The following is a 19,981-nucleotide window of genomic DNA, read 5'->3' as shown; positions in this document are numbered from 1 at the left end:
TTTTGTTTAGTTCTCCCTATTTTCTCCACTGTCAGTCCCCCAGCTCTAGTTCTAGAAGTGTCCTTTTTAAGATTCTGTGTTTGGGCTGGTTTTCAGCTTTGCCTATTGCTAACTTAAGGATTTCATTTCTCAGTGAAGTTGCTGCTCTTGTCTCCTTGTCCTTCAATGTTTTTTTGTTTTAAAACCCCTTTATCGGGGCACCTGGGTGGCGCAGTCGGTTAAGCGTCCGACTTCAGCCAGGTCACGATCTCGCGGACCGTGAGTTCGAGCCCCGCGTCAGGCTCTGGGCTGATGGCTCGGAGCCTGGAGCCTGTTTCCGATTCTGTGTCTCCCTCTCTCTCTGCCCCTCCCCCGTTCATGCTCTGTCTCTCTCTGTCCCAAAAATAAATAAAAAACGTTGAAAAAAAAAAAAAAAACCCCTTTATCATAATTGTAGTAGGGATTTGGGGAGGATTAAGATCAGAGGAGTATGTGCAATCTGCCATCTTAACCTTGCAACCCTCATTCTGTTTTAAACTTAAAAAAAAAAAGAAATTAGTTGTGACAGCTTGATACCCCACCGTCCCCTTATTTAATTTTGGATGCCTGTGAGCCCTAGGAGGATGGGAGGAAAGGAGAATTAAAGCAGGCGTCAGCAAACTTTCTCTGTAAAGGACCTGATTTATAAATATTTAGGCCCCTTGGGCCATATGGTCTAGTTGTAGTTACTCAACTCTGCTGTTGTAGCGTGAAAGCAGCCATAGACCATGCATAAACGAATTAATGTGGTTGTGTTCTGGTAACGTTTTATTTACAAAGATAATGGGCTGTATTTGACCCATGTTTGTGGACCCCTGTTTTAAAGCCTTAAAATGTAGATGTTCAGTAAATTAATAAAATCACACTGGAGGAATAGTTTTGTGGTTTACTGACCTTAAGTCTGAGTATGTTTAAGTTTATAATAAAAGATAATTTCAGAATAATCTGTATAATTTCAGAATAATCTGTATATTTGATGAGAAGGCTGGAATTTTTTCCTTAGTTACAGGAACATAAATCTTGCTGGCAGAACACAGTTGACCTTTTCTATATTTGTCTCTATATGAAAATTAATTTTCCAAATGCTCTTTCTTAACATGAAAGTAACTAAATCTCTAAACCAGATATTAAAATGTAAAATCACACAAGGAATTATATGAAGACCTATACATTAACTTAGATATCCTTATTTCCCTTTTTAATTCCTGTTGAAATTGCATGTTCAAAAACTAGATTTTTAAGATGAAGTGGGGAGAATTTTATCTTCCTACTTTTTCCTTTTCTTTCAATGGTGCCATCCTCCTGGCTTTGCTCCAAGCATGCAGTAGACTCGGGTCTTCTCTTTAACTTTTTGCCCATCTCTACTGTGAAGTAAAGAAAAAGGAGGAAAGTCCAAAGATAATGAGTACAGGCTGATGTGATTGCTCCATAGCCGTCAAGGATCCAGTTCCTTATTCTTCTAAATTCCCTCATTCTGTTGACTTTTATTCTCTCTCTAGGATGCCTCATGGTCCAACATGGCTGTTGGAACTCTAGTCATCACATCCCTATTCTAGGGAGGCAGCAAGATGAGGCCTCCCAGCTGTCTACCATCCTATGTAGGAGGCTTACTTAAAGTTCTATACGACTTTTTAACTCATTGCCCAAACAGAGCCACATAACCCACCTAGCTAAGAGGTAGGCTGAGAAATGTAGGATTTTAAAGCTTGGTGTATTGCATCTCCTATAAAATAAGGGTGCTGTTACTCAGAGTGATATCAGTGGATATTGGGTAGAGAGCACATACTTCCTGACCTCTCATTGCCTGTACCAAAACCTACCAAACCACATTTTTAAAGCTTGAAATAGAGGGATGCCTCGCTGGCCCAGTTGGTAGAGCATGTGACTTTTGATCTCAGGTTGTGAGTTCGAACCCCAGGATGGGTGTAGAGATTACTTAAAAGTAAAATCTTAAAAAAAAAAGTGTGAAATACAAACTTTATATTTGACCATGTGCTTTTAAATGAAATTTTATGTACTTCCAGTTTGTGCTTGTTTACATATGAAGTTAGAGAACTGAATTACCTTTTGAATTTCCTATTTTATATTTTTGAAAGAGGCATATTAACCTAGAAAATAAATTGAAGTTTTTCTATAATTTTTTATTTATTTTTTGGTAATTGGTACATTTGAACCTTGGTGTGATACTATGATATTGTAGCAAAGAACAGTCTGAACTTGATCAAGATTTGGATGATGTTGAAGAAGTAGAAGAAGAAGAAACTGGTGAAGAAACAAAAATCAAAGGTATTATTTTAAATTACTTCAGGAGCCAGTGATTGCTGGCACATGTCTTCTAGAGGGTACTAACAAATACTGTTCCCTTTTGAATCCTTGTTTGCCTTACCCACATAGCCCATACCTCTAGTTCACACAGTTTGTATGTGTATATTCGGGTGGGGAAGAAAGGAGGGGAAGAGAGGGGTTGAGATGGAATGGTAGTAAGGGAGGGGAAGGTATAGATACAGTTAGTGACCCATCAAGAAGTCACCCTGTGTACCCTCTTGCTGCTGCAGTGACATGGCCTAACTGTCAGACAGCTGCCCAGGAGTTTTGTCTGAATTTAGAAATGTTACAGGTTGTTTTTGGTGGTACTTCTAAACAAACAACACTAGCTTAGAGTGATTTGAAAATGTTCAGTATTTAATGGTAGAAAACCTATAGTTGTATGTCAGTCTTTTTTAAACCCATTTCAACCAAACAACCAAAAAAGAGATAAGTATTAAATGTAAACAAAAATCAATCACAGTTTTCTTGAGCAAGTAATTCGAGAAGGAAGAGGAGTAGCAATGGTAGTGGAGGTTATGCCTGCAGGTTATGCCTGCATACCATATGTGGGTATGGGCCAAGAATATTGAAGTACCAGATGACTCAACTTTTCATTGTTAAGCCAGATGGAGGTTAATTGTGAAAAGACCACTGCAGGTTAGTTTCAGCTTTCATCTTACAACGTTTTCTTGAAAGATATATAGGTCTGTATCCTTAGTGACCCGTATTAACATTTCTAAAGGCATGTTGGTTATCACAACTGGACATCATCCAATAATCAAATTAGTATTAGGAATTGACCTTTAAAAACACAACTGGGAAGGCTAATATCAATTTTGTGTAATGTCTGTTTATGAAGAAGAGAGGATATAGCAAAATAACTTGTTTCACCTAAATCTGGTATTTTTGGTTTAAGTATGATTTTAGACACCATTAATGAATCATGTTTTGTTTGGCTTTAGTTACAACCTTGATTGTTTCAACTGTTAACATTCTCTATTCAGACATACACAAGCACACTATACTATTAAGCATCAAACAAAACATTTAGGTTACTCGCTCCACAGTCTTTGTCCCAGGATTGAAACTGTATTTGCAGTTTTCTAATAGTTTGTGTTGTCTGCTTCAAAGCATTATCTACAGTTAGATAGGCATCCGGATGAAGCTTTGAGCTTCTCAAAAATGGAAGGTGTGTGAAACACAATGTAGTAGGAAGAGAAAGGATATTATTCACAGGAGTTGTAGCAATGGCCTTGAGAGGTGGTGATGTATTAGATCATTAGGAATCTGAACTTTTCCTAGAGTGGATTTTCCTCCGCTTGCTGCCCGTCTCTGTTCAGACCAATGATTTATGGGCTAGTCAGGAAAATTTCATGATTGGATTGTCCTATTAAAATAGCATAATACATTTTCATAAAATCCTTCTTTCGATGCCCTTTTTTTTTTTTTTTTTTTTTTTTTTTTTTTAAAGCGCGTCAGCTGACTGTTCAGATGATGCAAAATCCTCAGATTCTTGCAGCCCTTCAAGAAAGACTTGATGGTCTGGTAGAAACACCAACAGGATACATTGAAAGGTACAAGTTCTTCTTTTCCATAGTCCTTATTTATCCTTCTATAATCAACATTGCAAGTGTACCTATTTTTAAGACCATCTAGGACTTACATTAGTAATAGTGGAAAGCTAATGTCTGTTAGTATCTATTATAGGATTATTGGGAGTTTAAAATTTTGCCGAGTACCACCAATTTAGAGTTGGTCTTTTCAAAGTTTGACTCTTCTCCACAGGAAATACACTGATCTTAACCATTTCTGAGATTTGTTTGGAGGTTTGCTAGAAGTGCACAGGATTACAAGAAATAATGATTTCTTATTTATTTCACTGGTCCTATAAATCATTAACAATAGCACATATATCTTATTTTGCTTATAATTGTTTTTTTATACTTGGCTTTATGGTTTTAGGATCCATCCACATTGCTTTCTGTATGTAATCTCTAGTCAGTAGTTTCTAGCTTCTAAATGTTGTCACTTGCGGTGATTTGTGTCCACCATGTTCTATTATAAGCTTATTCTTTGATGGATATCTAGATTGCCTCCAAGCTCCATCAACACAAATTCCATTGTAATGGTCATCTTTGTGCATGCCCTCCTAAAGAACTGTGTAAGAATTATTTTGGGTTATGTACTTACCTCATAGGGATTGTTATATGAGGTATGCAAACTTTAAATACTTCCAGTTTGCTTTCTAGAGCCGGTGCATGAAGGTTGCTCTATCCTTGTGTCCCTGCCAGCAGTTGGTATCATTCACCTTTATGGGTGTTTTGTTTTTTACCAATCGAAGAGGTACAGGCATATTTTGTTTTGTTTGTATTTTCTGTTGTCTACTGAGTTTTGAGCTTTTTTTCATGATTGTGAGCTTTTTAGGTTGCTCATTTGTTGTTCCCTCTGTCCATTTTCCTATTGGGGTTTACTGTCTTTTGCAGGAGTTTCTGTGTATTCTAGGTGTTCATCTGTCATCAGTTTTAGACTTGTGAATCTTTCATGTCATTTCTATTAACTTTATCCATAGCATTCTCCATTAAACAGAAATCCTTAATTTTTATATTTTAAGGTTTTGACCTGTGTGGCTCATTCTTTTCAAGTTTTAACAAGTCCTTCCTAGTTCCTTCTGTAGTTCCTATTGACTAGTTTTACCTTTCATCTTTAGGTCTTTAATAATCCCTCTAGAGTTCACCTTTGTATTTAGCTAGGCATTCAGATTTTTTTGTTTTTTTGTTTTGTTTTGATGAGCTTGTTTTTATCACACTTCACCATGAACAGATGATTATTCGCCCATTTATTTGTGATACCACCTTTATTACATACCAGTTTCTTATAAACATCTGTGTTTGTCTTTGAACAGCACTCTTCTGTTTTAATACCGGTTTTAATTAATATGGCTTTTTAGTATGTTTTAATATCTAGCAGGGTGATGATTTAATCTTTCTCCCTGTAGTATCTTCTTCCACCCTTTCCCCTCCCCCTCATTCCCTGTGGAACACACTCTTAAGATTGGCTTAACAGTAGGTAGACCTTCATCCCACATATGGTTGCTAGTAAGTTTCTAGGGATTTTCATAAAACAAAACAGAAAACAGCCCCTCTCAACACACTAAAGTTTTTGATAGGAGTTACATTGAGTGTACATATTAACATGGTAGGGAATTATCCTTTTAATGTTACGTTGTCTCATCCACATCTTTGTATTTATTGAGATCATATTCTCTTACTCTAAATTTTTTTTTCAAAGTCTATTCTTGGTTAATTCCTGTGTACTTTAGTTGTGTTGCTTTTGTGAATATAGTATCTTTTATTGTATCTCCATGTTAGCTGTTGATGTCAAGAAGAGTGCTATTGATTTATTTTTATTTATTTTTTTGCTGTTGATCTTGTATCCAGAAATCTTGCTACACTTTGGTAGTAATTTGTTCTTTGTTCTTTGTTCTCCTCCCATAGGCAAAAGATCTTGTCTGCAAGTAATGGCAGTTTTAGCTCTAATCTTTATGTTATGTCACACCACGTTTATTTTTCTTTTCACACCACGTTTATTTTTCTTTCATTACAGTATTGGCCAGGACTTGCAGTACTGTGTTAAATGTTAGCATTAAACATGAGCATCTTTGTCTTATTTCCAGTCTGGAATGGATATAAAATCTCTCCATTACATTTGGTGTCTACGTAGGATTTTTTGTGACCTTTTTTTCTGTATTCAGATGGTCTTTTGACTTTTTCTTTGAATCTATTAAGTACATATTAAATACAGTTTGGAAATATATTTCAGATACTGAACTCCTCTTACTTTCTTGGAATAAACCTACACTGTTGAGTTTAGTTTAATAATTTTATGTAAGGTCGTTATTCATTAGTGAATTGAACTTGTGTGTGTATGTACATATGTATGTATGTACAATACAGAAACTTTCAATGGGATGGTAATTCCAAGCCCTGGTTTTAGAGTGAAGATTTCGATTGCTTAATGAAATAGACACGGCTGCTTTTACTTTTTTCCCTGTTTTCAAAGCAATTTGAATAAGATAGGAATTAACTGTTCGTTGAACAGTTGGTAGAACTCTTCTAAAAATGGACTTTGGCCTTAGGGGTTTGAGAACCCTTCTTATTTGAGTTTGCTCTTTTCCTCTTTCCAGTTTCTTGAATTGAATGCTTGAATTGATTTTTTTTTTTTTTTAAATCTATCTTTTATGGTCTTAATACTTTGTTTTAATAAATGTTCTATGAATGTAGAGTGAAGATCTATATGCTGGAATTAGTAGTGCAAATTTATTAATTGTGTTGTTCAAGTTCTCTTTATTTCTGCTTATTGATTATCTGCCTGAACTAACAGTTTCTGGGAAGGATGTGTTAAAATTTTCTATTTAATCTCTATTGGTTGTGGATTAGTATATTTTGAAGCTGTATTATTAGCTATATGTTTGTGATGTATACATCTTGTCCTTATGTTCTAGTTTACAAGACTAAAATGTCCTCTTTTGTATTTTGTGATATTTTTGTTGTTGTTGTTATGAATTCAGTTTTGTCTGATATTAAGATAGCTATTCCAGCTTGCTTGCTTTCTCTTTCTTTCTTTCTTCCTTCCTTCCTTCCTTCCTTCCTTCCTTCCTTCCTTTGCCTGGCATGTCTTTTTCCATCCTTGTATCTTATCTCTGGTAAGAAAGTTTGCTCGCTTCATTATTAGTGGTTTCAAACTCTTTGCATTTCTTGAAGGTGGTATTGTTTTTGGACTGAATTGCTATTATTTTATTTTATAATTTATCGTACTTTCTTTTTTCCTCCTTTTTTTCTGCTTTCCATTAAATAATTCCGGTTGTCTTCTGCTGGCTTCAAAGTTACTGCATTCTACTTTTTGTTATTATGGTAAAGAGGCTCAAAACCTAATACCCCTATTGATTTCTTAAATTTACCAATGTCTGTATTGTTTATAAATATACATCTTCTAGTCCTCTTTTTGTTCATCAAAACATCAGTAAAATATACCAAGATATTTGGCTGCCCATATCTTATATAGTGTTCCCGAGTTGTTGTTTTTTTTTAACTTTTTCAAAAATTACTTTTAATGAATGTAACGAGTATCTGTGGCATATTTCCTGAAGCCTGATAAGCCTCATAAAAAGTTTTTATTTTGTTTTATATCTGAATAATAGTTTGGTTTATAAAATTGTAAGTTCAGAATTCTTAAATATCTTAAAAATGCATTTCTTGCATATGGTGTTTTCTTTTGAAGCCTGATGGTCTGATTCCTTTTTCTTCATATGTTATTTGCTTTTTCATTGAATACATTTAGAATTTTCTTTGGTCTTTGATATTCATAAATTTCATTAGCCTGTTTAGGGGTGAGAGTGAGGATTTCCATCTTACTTTGACTCTGAGAAATTTATTATGCATTTCTTGAGCTATCCACCTCCCTTCTGTCTTTTAGCTGTTGTTACTTTTGTTGTCCAAATCATAACTGTATGTCTTTCCTGCTGCCTTCTGGAGACCTTTTCAACTTTAATGGACTTCTTTCACTTGAACCTATCCAGTTTATCCTATTTGTTGGTTATATAATTTAGCTACTATATTTTTCATACTTAATATTTCCACTTTTAGATTTCTTGGTCTTGTTTCTTCCCTCATTTCCTTAAATACATTTACATTGTTCTGTCTAATAATACGGCTTCAGATGATAAATATTTCATTCTTTCATTAGAGATTGTACTCCTCAAGTGTTTAGTTATTTGGACTTAGAGCTTGGGCTCGTTGGCTGATAACAGTTACTCCTCGGTAATGATTATTAAAGATCAAGCTTTGGTTTGTGATAGTCCCGTGGAGTTTGAGGTGAGGGGATGGGATGAACCTAAGGAGAGCTCCAGTTAACTTAGACTCAAAAGTTGGCTGTCAATTCTAGGCAATTGTTTTTGGCTGCTTTGGGAAGAGTACCTGGAGTGGAGGGGTGGAGGAATGAGTGCTTGTAGGCTTTCAGCCAGTCCAGCTTTTATCACCTCCTAAAAATGTTGGCACTGGGCTCTGTGAAGGGTGAAGGGGACAGGCACTGACTGTTGTAAGGAAAGTGCAGAATTTAAAAAGCTTTCTTCTAGCCTGTCCTCACTGCTACCCATTCTGGCCATTTCCTCCTTTTTCGAGGTTGCAGTTCACCCTGTGCAGTTGTTAGTCTCAGAAGTTGCCCATGGTGTGTGTGTGTGCAAGTGCCTGAAATAGTTGTTTCCTTCTTAGTTCTAAAGTTTCTAGGGTTGAATTTTTTTTTTTTATTTTTTATTTCTTTAAGATAGGCTGTGGGGGTGGGCAGCACACCATGCTGTTTCACTACCTTGACTAAACATTAAGCTTTTTACTTTTAATTGTAAGAAATAAAAAAATGGTATCTGTAGATAATTTGTTTTCTACTTCTGATTATCATAACTAAAATAGTGGTTAAGTAAGAGAATTGTTTGATTTACAACAATCTGCCTATGGCAGGAAATTCTAATCTGGATTCTGGATCTTTTGTACAGATTCCCTGAAGTTAGATAAATTTTGAGTGAAATGTTTTGGGTGGTAGGGGATTCCTAAGTTTAATCATACTTCGGGAGGCTTATACCCACCCCATAGTAAATTGTATGATATATGAATTATATCTTACTAAAGTCCCTTCATGGAACATAACAGTCATATTTTTAATAAAATTTCAAATTCCAAATTAAATACACTAAAATAAATAATAGTGTAGGATACCATCCGTTTTTCTAATATACATATGTTCTCCTTTTCCCTAAAAATAGCTGGTATGGGTGAGATACACATACTTTTTTTTTTCTTTTTAAAATCAAGGTTACTGTCCTTATTCTCAGAGTTAAGATGATCAGTCCATGACTTTTGAACTTAAAAAATAGTCTGTTTTACAGCGTAGATGCCAGCATTGACAAGTCTACTGCTGAACTTGATTAGAATGAAAGATTTAGGGTTGATACGATTTACATTCTCTTATCAACTTACTATATCTATTTAAATGTTCGTTTTTGAAATATTTCAGTCAAGAAGTCCATGTATTTATTTTAGTTACTTTGAGTATACCTTTTGCTTCAAATAGGAAACTATCATTCACTGACTTTTATGCTTTATTTTCAATATGATAGAAGTATGACTTGTATTTTACTATGATGCTGTGTAACTGGTGCATTCCAACCTTTCAGCTTGCCTAGGGTAGTTAAGAGACGAGTGAATGCTCTCAAAAACCTTCAAGTTAAATGTGCACAGATAGAAGCCAAATTCTATGAGGAAGTTCATGATCTTGAAAGAAAGTATGCTGTTCTCTATCAGCCTCTATTTGATAAGGTAATGCTTTCTATTATTTATCTAAAATATGACATTATAATAAAGCTCTGGAAATATAAACAAACTTACAGGTGGTTAAGTCTTTAGGCCTCTCAGCCAGATGGTTATTAAGAGGTATTTGGGAAATCAGTTATAACAATTCAGGTTGTGGTATGCATTCATTAAAACTATAAGCGTCTTTAACGAGAAACAGCTAGTTTCTGTCTTGGATATCAGTGTTTTTATGTAAGCTTTTCTTTTTAAATCATTTTAGCGATTTGAGATCATTAATGCAATTTATGAACCTACAGAAGAGGAATGTGAATGGAAACCAGATGAGGAGGATGAAATTTCGGTTGGTACCAACTTTGTGTTTTTATCCCTTGAAAATATTTTATTGTAAAATGGATAGTGAGTGCAGATGAGCCACTGTTAGACCTGGCACCATCTGTACCCAAATTCATCTGAATACAAAATTCATTTTTCCCTTACATTTTTATAGTATTTAAGTTTTATAGATTCATATAAAATTTTCCTTTGAACTTCATGATGACATGCAAAGGATGTTCTTTTCAAGTGATGAAATGGAGGCTTTTTTTTTTTAAGTTTATATGTTTATTTTGAGAGAGAGCGTGTGCACACATGTGCGGGGAGGGGAAGGGGGCGGGGGGGAGAGAGAATTCCCAGGCAGGCTCCACACAGGGCTTATCCCATGACCGCGAGATCATGGCCTGAGCTGAAATCAAGAGGAACTTCCCAGGCACCCCTGAAATGGAAGCTTCTAAGTGACCTGCCTACAGCTAATAAATGGCAGGGTTGTGACACAAATGCAGAGTTCTGTTACATGACCCTGTTTCTCCAACATTGCTGTTTTAATGTTGGTTGATAAAGTAAATACAGTGTTTTGATCAAGAACACCAAGGGGTGAGGCATTGGGTAAGGTATTTATTTATTTACTTATCCCCTGAAGCTTTAAAATTTTTTTCTCTAAAACTATTTCCCTATGGTTTATAATAAGGTTCTCTCCTAGTGGTTCTCTTTTTTGGAGGAGTATGGTAATTAGCAATATTTATAGAAGTAAGGTTTGGTATGGTAAACAGCAGTGTTTATACAATTGGACCAGAACTTATAATTTGATTGAAAGTTACAATTGTTGATTGAAGATTTTTTGGTTTCTGTACTTCGCCACTGGATGTAAGTTAAGGGGATGGGTAATATTTTATCAGAGGTCTGATCTAGGTATTCAGTAATGTATGCTGTCATTTATCAAGGAGGAGCTGAAAGAAAAAGCCAAGATCGAAGATGAGAAAAAAGATGAAGAAAAAGAAGACCCCAAGGGAATTCCTGAATTCTGGTTGACTGTTTTTAAGAATGTTGACTTGCTCAGTGATATGGTTCAGGTAATTTTATTTATAATAACACCAGTTTACTTTTGAAGTGTAAATGGCTGTGATGACACTAGTCTCTCTGTTATTGACCTTTATGGAATGGTTGTGGTGTTCTGAAACCTGTGTTATCTGTAGAAGGGAAATGTGTCTTTGATGAATGTAATCAAATAAATTTTAATTCATTTTCAAAAATTAAATAATGAAATGGTCCCTTTGACAATTGTTTATCATTGAGCAATGTTTTGTTACAGTCTTGTGCCTTCTGTGTTTAGGTGCTTGGTATTGGAGATAGGAAGGAGGAGACTTAAAATTCCATTTGTCTTACCCAAAATGACTTTCTCAGTCTGAAACAAATATTCTAAGGAACACTTGCATTTTAAAAGAATAACATACAGATCTTTAACTCTTACAATTGTCACTTTTTCTGGGAAACCAACCTAAATGTCTCCTTCTCTGGGAAACTTTTCCTGTCTTAATCAGAAGCGTTTCTTGAGCCACTACCACCTGCGTGGTAGTATTTGTTGCCATGTAGTGTGATTTTTGGAAGTTAATGTCAAGAAAAAGAAATCTTGGAACAATGACTACTTCATTTCTACTTTGGCGAAGTAGAAAAGGACCCAGCAGAATGAAAGGAAAAAGAAGCTGCTGGAAAAGGAAGCGTTTTTAAAGCAAACATGCCTAAGACTTGGTTTTGTATTCTTTAGCCCATTCAGTCATGATGATGATGATGATGATGATGATGATGTAGTTTTCTGTTGAGTCACTTTTTTTCTACCAATGGCAGTAGAAATAAGTAGAGCTTGTAAGTAAACTAGCTTTAGTATAAGCCATAATCTGGAGAGTAGGTCTTATGGTTGACAATTGTTATGTAAAACCTCCCTATAAATGTCTTAGTTAGCTAAGTGTTTTTGTCCAGTAACAACACTAATCCTAAAATGCCATGTTAGATATTCACTTTAATATTTTCCTAATTTGCAGGAACATGATGAACCTATTCTGAAGCACTTAAAAGATATTAAAGTGAAGTTCTCAGATGCTGGCCAGCCCATGGTAAAAGAACTTTGAAATAGTTTCAGTCTTGTAACATTAGATGTTTATAGGTAGATATACGGAAGTTTCTGAAAAGAGGTGGTACTCAAAGCTTGGAGATGGGGGTGAGAAAGAAGCTAAAACTTATACTTGGTACTCTTAATTGTTGGTAGGAAATAAATGTTTGGATGTTGATAATTGAAATGCAGTGTTTATTTCTTTTCCTCCCTCTGATCACAAAACTATTGTTGAAATCTCGTAAATCTTTGATATTAGATTAAAAGTAGGTAAAAAATAATAGCAAGGTAACAGAATTTAAAAAAATACTTCGCATTAAAAGGCATGTGTCTGGGGGACATCTGGGTGGTTCAGTTAGTTGAGCATCTGACTCTTGATTTTGGCTCAGGTCATGATCCCAGGGTTGTAGGATTGAGCGCCACGTTGGGCTCTGAGCTGAGCATGGATCCTGTTTGGGATTATTTCTATCTCCCCCTCTACCCCATTCTCCTTCTCTTCTGTCTCTCTGTCTCTCTTTCTCTCTTTCTCTCCCTCCCTCCCTCCCTCCCTCCCTCCCTCTCTCTGCTTCTCTTTTCCACTTGGTCTCATGTGCACGGTTTCTCTCTCTCTCTCTCTCTCTCTCTCTCTGTCTCAAATAATAAATGAATGAAGATAAATGGCATGTGTTTGAGAATTACATAAAACAGAAGATGTTAAAGGGCCCTCACTTCCCCCAAAACCAACAGGATTATGTGAAGTATGGGCAGAGCTACTACAGGCTATAGATTTCTTTTATTGTGTGTGGTACAGTTGGGCTTTTTCGTCTGTCAAATTCAGGTTAGAGTAAGATTTAAAGTCCACTTCGTGGGGATGGAAGGAGGGAGTATTTGGTCAGTTTATTCAGCTGTTTTAACCTGTTTTGTAAACATGTTACTAAATAGAAGTTATAAGCTGAACTTTATCCAGTTTTATTTTGTACCTTGTTTTGCTTTTTAAACAGAATTTGGGGTTTATCTGACCCTTTCCCAGAGTGGGAAAAGCATTATCACCTAGAAGTTTATATGTTTATACAAATCAATCAACAGATTAAGTTTTATTTACTAAAGCACTGATATTTATGATGTAGGAATTTCATTAGTTTTTATTTTTTTATTTTTTTTAAGAGTTTTGTCTTAGAATTTCACTTTGAACCCAATGAATATTTCACAAATGAAGTGTTGACAAAGACATACAGGATGAGGTCAGAACCAGATGACTCTGATCCCTTTTCTTTTGATGGACCAGAAATTATGGGTTGTACAGGGTGAGTTTAATTTTACTACTTTCACAGAATTTATCTATTTTACTTAGAATTTGTGATGCTTGGTATTTCCTAGTGTGTGTGTGATACATAGAGACATACATAGTTTATCACTAAACATTTCAGTAAAATGTTTTCTGAGAAGAGCTTACCTATTTTCCTAGAATTCTCCTTGGCTTTCGGTATTGCAGATAGTTGTCCAAAGGAGTGCATGTTTAAATTTATTGTACTGTGAATTTGTGCTAATTGTCAATATCTTATTGAAAAAATTTGTTGAAATAAAATTTTCTCTTTATATGCTACTAAAAACATTTGAGCCAATTTTTCCCCTCTAAAATTTGTAATTAAATATAATATTCAATTAGATAAATCATAGCTCTTCTATCAATTAAATGTAATATGTTAATTGTGATAGATTTTTTTTTTCTCCTTTGTTTTGCAAGGTGCCAGATAGATTGGAAAAAAGGAAAGAATGTCACTTTGAAAACCATTAAGAAGAAGCAGAAACACAAGGGACGTGGGACAGTTCGTACTGTGACCAAAACAGTTTCCAACGACTCTTTCTTTAATTTTTTTGCCCCTCCTGAAGGTAAACAGTGTTTTAGTTTGGGTATTGATGGTTGTTTTATTACAAGCTTTCTTTAATTTTTTACTCACTTGAATTTCTTTTCTCAATTTTGCAGTTCCCGAGAGTGGAGACCTGGTAAGTTAAATTGTTATTTATTTATTGAATTGTTAATTACATATGAAATTAGAGAATTGGTTCTCAAACGTGGGGAGTTGGATAGTTGCTACTTGAATTTTGTTCTGAGGCTTGCAGTGCATGGAAAAGACCATTATGCATCTGAAATTATTTCATTCAAAATGCTTATTGTGCTTCCATTGAAAAATGGAAAGGCTAAAGGCTTTCTTTTCTTTGGAGACTTGCAAATATTGTGTAGGGGATTCAAGTTGTTAAGATTGTAGTTTTCTTACTGAAACTAGAAGGTATTAAACCATTTGTACTGTTTACTAAACTCCTAACCATTCTGGTCAGAACTCTTTCTGTGTTATTCCAGTGGAAATATGGTTTCTTATTGTGGCCATGTATTATGTGACCATATGCCAAGAGCTGTGATTGTGCCTGTGTATGGCCTAGAAAGAGGAACAACCTCTGAGAGGTCTATACAGGCAGGGTAGGCTAAGTATGTTGTGAATTTGCTCTTCTGTTGGCCACATCTTTGAACTTAAATTAACTCAGGTAGTTTAAATAGATTTATACATATGGAATTAGAAAGTATGTTTTATTTTGAATACTTTCGAATTAGAATGGTTTTAGCCAGGGTTTGGACCAGATGTGTAAAAGGCAAGTATTTCTGCCTGAAAAGAGTAGTAAGTGGCTTGGCTCAAAATACCTTTTATAGGACAAAAAAGGGGGCTATAAAGCAGCACCCGAATTTTAGGTTGAAAGACCTACCTGTGAGCATTGAGATAGTTTCATGTTATTTTCATGTCAGCAAATGGGTTGGAGTTTGTGTTGAAGTGATTTTTTTTTTTTTTTTTAATTTCTATTTCCAAATATTGATGGTAACAAAACAATCTTGTGTAGTTACAGACAGACTACCACCTGTGATTAGAAGTCTTTCCTTCAAAGTCCACTGGCCCTTTTGTGTGTTTTGGATGTTCATTATAGTGGATTATGTTGATGAATCAAAATGAACATTCATGGAATGTTTACTCATTGTTTGGTATCGTAGAATAATGGAATTATTTTAATTTTGAAGAATGTCAGCACCAATTTTGTGTTGTGCTTTGTCATTAAATAGAAATCCTGGATTGACTTTGTATTTATTAAGTAGGATTCTTTCTCATTTGGCATTATGTACCTGCTAGGGTACTACTTTTAGGAAGTGTGTAGTGATTCTCCATGTTGTTTCATTATGTGTCATACACCTACTGTTATAAATCCTTAGATTCTTAGTATCTTAGTATTATTCCATTGGGTGTTTTCAGTAATTAATATTTTAAAAGGAAAATTACAGTCCCATAACAAAGTTGCTTTTGTATTTTAATTTTAAGCCAGAAAAAAAACTAAACAATAACCAATTCTAATTTTTATTTCCCAAATTTCTCTGAGTATGTACACTGCATTGCTTACTTTTCTTTTTATTAAAAATCTGTAGACCTAAGGTATATGTAGATGACTACTGAATCACACACAGAAGCTAATTTTAAAATGACGAAAAGTGAAGTTGAGTGTTGCTTCGTAGGATTTAAACCCAAGAGTCTTGCATGTGCCTAATTAAATAGCAGTTATTAAATTTTGTGCTTGTTTTTGTTTTGTTCTTAAAGGATGATGATGCTGAAGCTATCCTTGCCGCAGACTTTGAAATTGGTCACTTTTTACGTGAGCGTATAATCCCAAGATCAGTGTTATACTTTACTGGAGAAGCTATTGAAGACGATGATGATGATGTGAGTGAATCTGAATCCTGCAGTGAAATAATTTGGTGAGGGTGTGATTGTCACAATTGATGAGAGGTTTAATGAATAGTTGTGATTTTTTAAAAGACAGAATAATTCAAAGGCTAATTACTGATGTCCTGTAGATAACTTTCCTGAATTGCTTTAAATATGTCCTCCTAGGATCTTAGACTTCTCCGAATTAGTAAAACTTTATTGTGTTTGGTTATTGTTGGAGGTCTATAATGCCCTTGTCTTTGACCAAACAAAAAACATGCCTAAGATGTTTTTTATTACTTAACATAAAAATATTAGGAAACATAGAATTTTTATCCAAAGGAGTATTAAACAACAATTAAGGTAAAATTAGGCTCCCCTCAAATATTTTGGATATCTTTATTGCTAAATGACAATCATTCCATTAGGCTTTAGGTCCTTTTTGTGCAATGTGTTCACATAAGTACAGGCAGGTAATATTTATAGTAATAGTTGTCTGACCACACCCACGATTGTACTGTGTTCTTTTTTTAGATTGTCAGATTTAGATAATGGCACTGAACTGATTCCTACAGCTATGTAATTTGTAATTAGTCACCTTAGGGAAAGTATTTTCCTCTTTTTAGATCTTAGTGGAGACAGTGATGGCTGTAAGTAATGCTACTCTCAAATGGTTGTTAGCTACATTCACACTTCATCCTTTTTTCCCTTTTTAGTATGATGAAGAAGGTGAAGAAGCGGATGAGGTAATGTTTACCAAATGAGCAAATAATTCTGTTTAACACATTGAGAAGCGAATTGAGTGACTTATGTATTCCTTTGCTATAATCATTATTCTGTGATACGGGATAAACACTTTTTGGAAAAAAAATACGGTTTTAGAATTCTACAGCCAAACAATGTATGTATAAGGTTTCAATAAATAAATTGCAAAACTCAGAACATTTTTTTTATTTCAAATAATTCTGTTCTGCTGCAGGGTTATCAGCTCTTTGAAGAAGTCAAAAGCTGCAGTAAACTTTTTCAACGTTGGCTGCAGTAAATCTTTTCAATAAAAGCTGTCTGGATGTCTCAAGTTGTGTTGGGAAATTTTTCATATTAGAAGCTTTCAAATTAAATTGCATTGTCACCAAACTCTGTAATCATGAAAATCTTTTGACCTATAGAGTAACTTGTATTAAAATTTCTCCATACATTATGAGCCATTTCTTCCTACTGTGTACCTACTTCATGGATGCATTTTGAACTTTAATATAGGAAGGGGAAGAAGAAGGAGATGAGGAAAATGATCCAGACTATGACTCAAAGGTGAGCAAAATTAGTGCTGCTTTCTATTAAATTTAAGGCAAGTTACATAAGAGTTGATGTTTCTTAATATAAAGTTTATTTTGTAAGTCTTACTGACTGGAGATATATATATATACATACATACATACATACATACATTTTTTTTTTAATCTTCACTGGTATTTCAATAGTACATGATATGCCAGTGTACCTTTCCTAAGAAACTTTTATTTTTGGTTCTGACTTTGTATTTTTCATAGTTTCAGGCTAAATAAACCCTAAGATTCTACTTCTAATGCACTTTATGTTGGGCTTTTTTTTTTCTTCTTCTTCTTCACAATTTTAAAGCATTTAAAATTACTTATTAGTGTTCTTAGGTTGTTTTTCCTCCAAAGGATAGGTTATAAACAAAGGTCAGTTTTTAAGTAACCTGAATGCAAAAGTGCTTGGGAATAGGGAAGCAATACTGTGTTAGATTCTCCCAACCACCTTTTTTCTGAGAGTCCCAATCTGTTATTGAGAGTTTGTCATATCAGGGCTAGTAAAGCCCATTGTCTCCCCCAAAATACAAAGTACCTTATCAGGATTCATTTGAAACTTAAGGTTTCTGTTAAATGTATTCATTCATTTGCTAAATTCTGTAAAATATCCAGAAGATACTTTAGTGAGCAGGTAAGAGAGGGGGTAGTTAAAAATAATCTTAAATATTCTAATAGGTATGAATTACTCTTGAAAGTTAATATTAATGGAATTAGGATTTATCAATAATTGATCTATAAGAAGGAAAATATTGATAATATGGCTAACATAAATTGCGTGGTTATTTTATTTTTTAAGATTATGGCTTAGTGTGTTTTATTTTATGGAATTCATTCTACAATGTAAAATTTGGGCTTTATTTTAGCATTTTTGTGACTTGCTGATATTTGAATAAATAACTTTCCATCATTGCTATATACTATTTCTTTAATTTGGCACAAGTTTTGGTAGAACAGTGAGATAATATAATTAAGATAGTTTAATTACTGTTGAAAATTAACTGAAGCAGGTAGAAAAAGATAGATTGACTTGTTGTTTTCCTTTAACAGAAGGATCAAAACCCAGCAGAGTGCAAGCAGCAGTGAAGCAGGATGTATGTGGCCTTGAGGATAACCTGCACTGTAATAGCCTAAACACAACTATTATTTTCTTACAGCCTTATGTTTTTGTATTTTCTTGGTAGACTCAGTACTTTTTTTTAAAGGAAAGGAACTGATAATTTTAAAGACCAATTTGTTCTACTTAGCATTTTAACTAGTTTTTCTGCCAGCTCTATTGCATAAATTCTTTCATGCATGTTCATTCATCACTACATGGTTTGGTTCTTCTGGAGTAATTTTTATCATGTAACAAAGAATTTAGATTATAGCTGTGAAAGTGAACAGCCCTGTTAAAAGAACAGTTTTTTTTGATTCGCTTATTTTTTTTCCCTGAAGAACCAAAATATTTTTTCAGCTGGTAATTGAATTGGGTTTAAGTTTGCTTGCACTAGCTGTGCCTTTCATTACTTTGTTGCAGAAATGCAGTGACTTAGACTAAGACAATTCATCATTTAAAAAACAAAAAACAGAACTTGTCAAGACAAATATGGTTAAGAATTTCCAGTAAGACCACAACTGATAACTTAGATTATTAATGGATTTTGTATTCTAGGTGACATAGCTAGAGATACCTAGTAAGGAAACCACAGTAAAGAAACCTAACTCATAGTGTGGTTATTGGTTACTATAGGGAGGTGAATAAAACCTATTTTCAAAAGTTAAGCCTCATTATTTAAACTGTACTTTTAAATTTAACCTCCATTAACTCAGCATCTTTTCTTTATGGTAGGGTCTACCTTCCGCTTCCCTGGAAAGGATGAATTTACATCATTTGACAAGCCTATTTCAAGTTTTTTTGTTGTTATTTGTTTGTTTGCTTGTTTTTGGTTTTGCAGCCTAAAATAAAAATGTCATATAATTTTAGTTCTCACAAGATAATGTCTTAATTTTGTACTAATTCAGGTAGAAACAGAGGCCTAGCTTGAATTAATAAGCATTGTACCCAGCTTACCATATTATGGAAGAAGAGAGTGTCAACTTTGGGAGAGATACTACATCTGCTAATATGAGAGGATAGAAAAGAAAGAGAAAATCTTAAATGATGTAATGTTTTTTTTAAAAAAAAGATTAAAAGATTAAAATTTTATTTCATTTGGTTAGAACTAGAGAGAAGGCCCCACGCCTCTATAGTTAATTCCAATTCTTACTGCTTAAAGTATGCGTATGTCATTTACCCATGCTTCTGTTTACTGTGTATTAAAATGGGTAGTACTGTTTACCTAACTACCTCACAGATATGTTAAGGCATATTAAGTTAAGTTTTATGAAATGTTTCTCAATCTCATTAAAAGCTCAAAAATATGAACCTATTTGTACCACAAGTATAATATTCAGCGTTTTATTCATACCAGGGTTTGATAATTCAACTGGAAAACAAAGGTTTAAGTACCTCTATTTTGGATCTGGTCAGGCAACAAACACTCTTATAGATCTTTGTGTGGCTCCTGTCTTAATATAAGTGGATGGGTGAACAACTCTTTCAAAAGGTCCAACGATTGCTTTTAGGTAGTTTAGTTTATGACCATATTGTAGTGAAATACTACAGAGATCATGGGACTGAAGTAGAAAGAAGACCATTTTTAGGGAGGAAAATGCCATTAAATTTGAGACTTACAGAGCCACATTTAAAATACCTCAGGCTAATTACTGTTAATTTTTTGTGACAAGCTTAAAAGCTTTGACATGAGGGTGGATTAAATGGATTATGACTAGAGGATGGCCTAGAGTTCCTGC

General features: G+C 34.3%; 1 protein-coding gene across 7 annotated transcripts in view; it reads left to right on the top strand.

Moving 5' to 3' along the window:
• NAP1L1 (nucleosome assembly protein 1 like 1) overlaps positions 1 to 19,553 on the top strand; it is a 33,605-nt gene extending 14,052 nt beyond the window's left edge. For 3 of the 7 annotated variants that reach the window (XM_042947211.1, XM_042947209.1, XM_042947208.1), the window contains 14 exons: positions 2,219 to 2,304; positions 3,797 to 3,899; positions 9,548 to 9,689; positions 9,943 to 10,023; positions 10,940 to 11,068; positions 12,035 to 12,106; positions 13,246 to 13,385; positions 13,826 to 13,971; positions 14,066 to 14,085; positions 15,714 to 15,836; positions 16,538 to 16,567; positions 17,079 to 17,129; positions 18,197 to 18,268; positions 18,978 to 19,553. In XM_042947211.1, the coding sequence (XP_042803145.1) occupies positions 2,219 to 2,304; positions 3,797 to 3,899; positions 9,548 to 9,689; positions 9,943 to 10,023; positions 10,940 to 11,068; positions 12,035 to 12,106; positions 13,246 to 13,385; positions 13,826 to 13,971; positions 14,066 to 14,085; positions 15,714 to 15,836; positions 16,538 to 16,567; positions 17,079 to 17,129; positions 18,197 to 18,232 (1,159 nt within the window). In that variant the 3' untranslated portion in view covers positions 18,233 to 18,268; positions 18,978 to 19,553. Of the gene's footprint in view, positions 1 to 2,218; positions 2,305 to 3,796; positions 3,900 to 9,547; positions 9,690 to 9,942; positions 10,024 to 10,939; positions 11,069 to 12,034; positions 12,107 to 13,245; positions 13,386 to 13,825; positions 13,972 to 14,065; positions 14,086 to 15,713; positions 15,837 to 16,537; positions 16,568 to 16,800; positions 16,897 to 17,078; positions 17,130 to 18,196; positions 18,269 to 18,977 lie in introns of those variants that run through there. The other 4 variants (XM_042947206.1, XM_042947205.1, XM_042947212.1 and 1 more) reach the window with 4 other exon arrangements.
• Positions 19,554 to 19,981: the final 428 nt, after the last annotated feature.

This window comes from Panthera leo, chromosome B4 (assembly GCF_018350215.1).
Source record: "Panthera leo isolate Ple1 chromosome B4, P.leo_Ple1_pat1.1, whole genome shotgun sequence".
Lineage (NCBI taxonomy): Eukaryota > Metazoa > Chordata > Mammalia > Carnivora > Felidae > Panthera > Panthera leo.
This window is presented reverse-complemented; position numbering and strand designations above follow the sequence as displayed.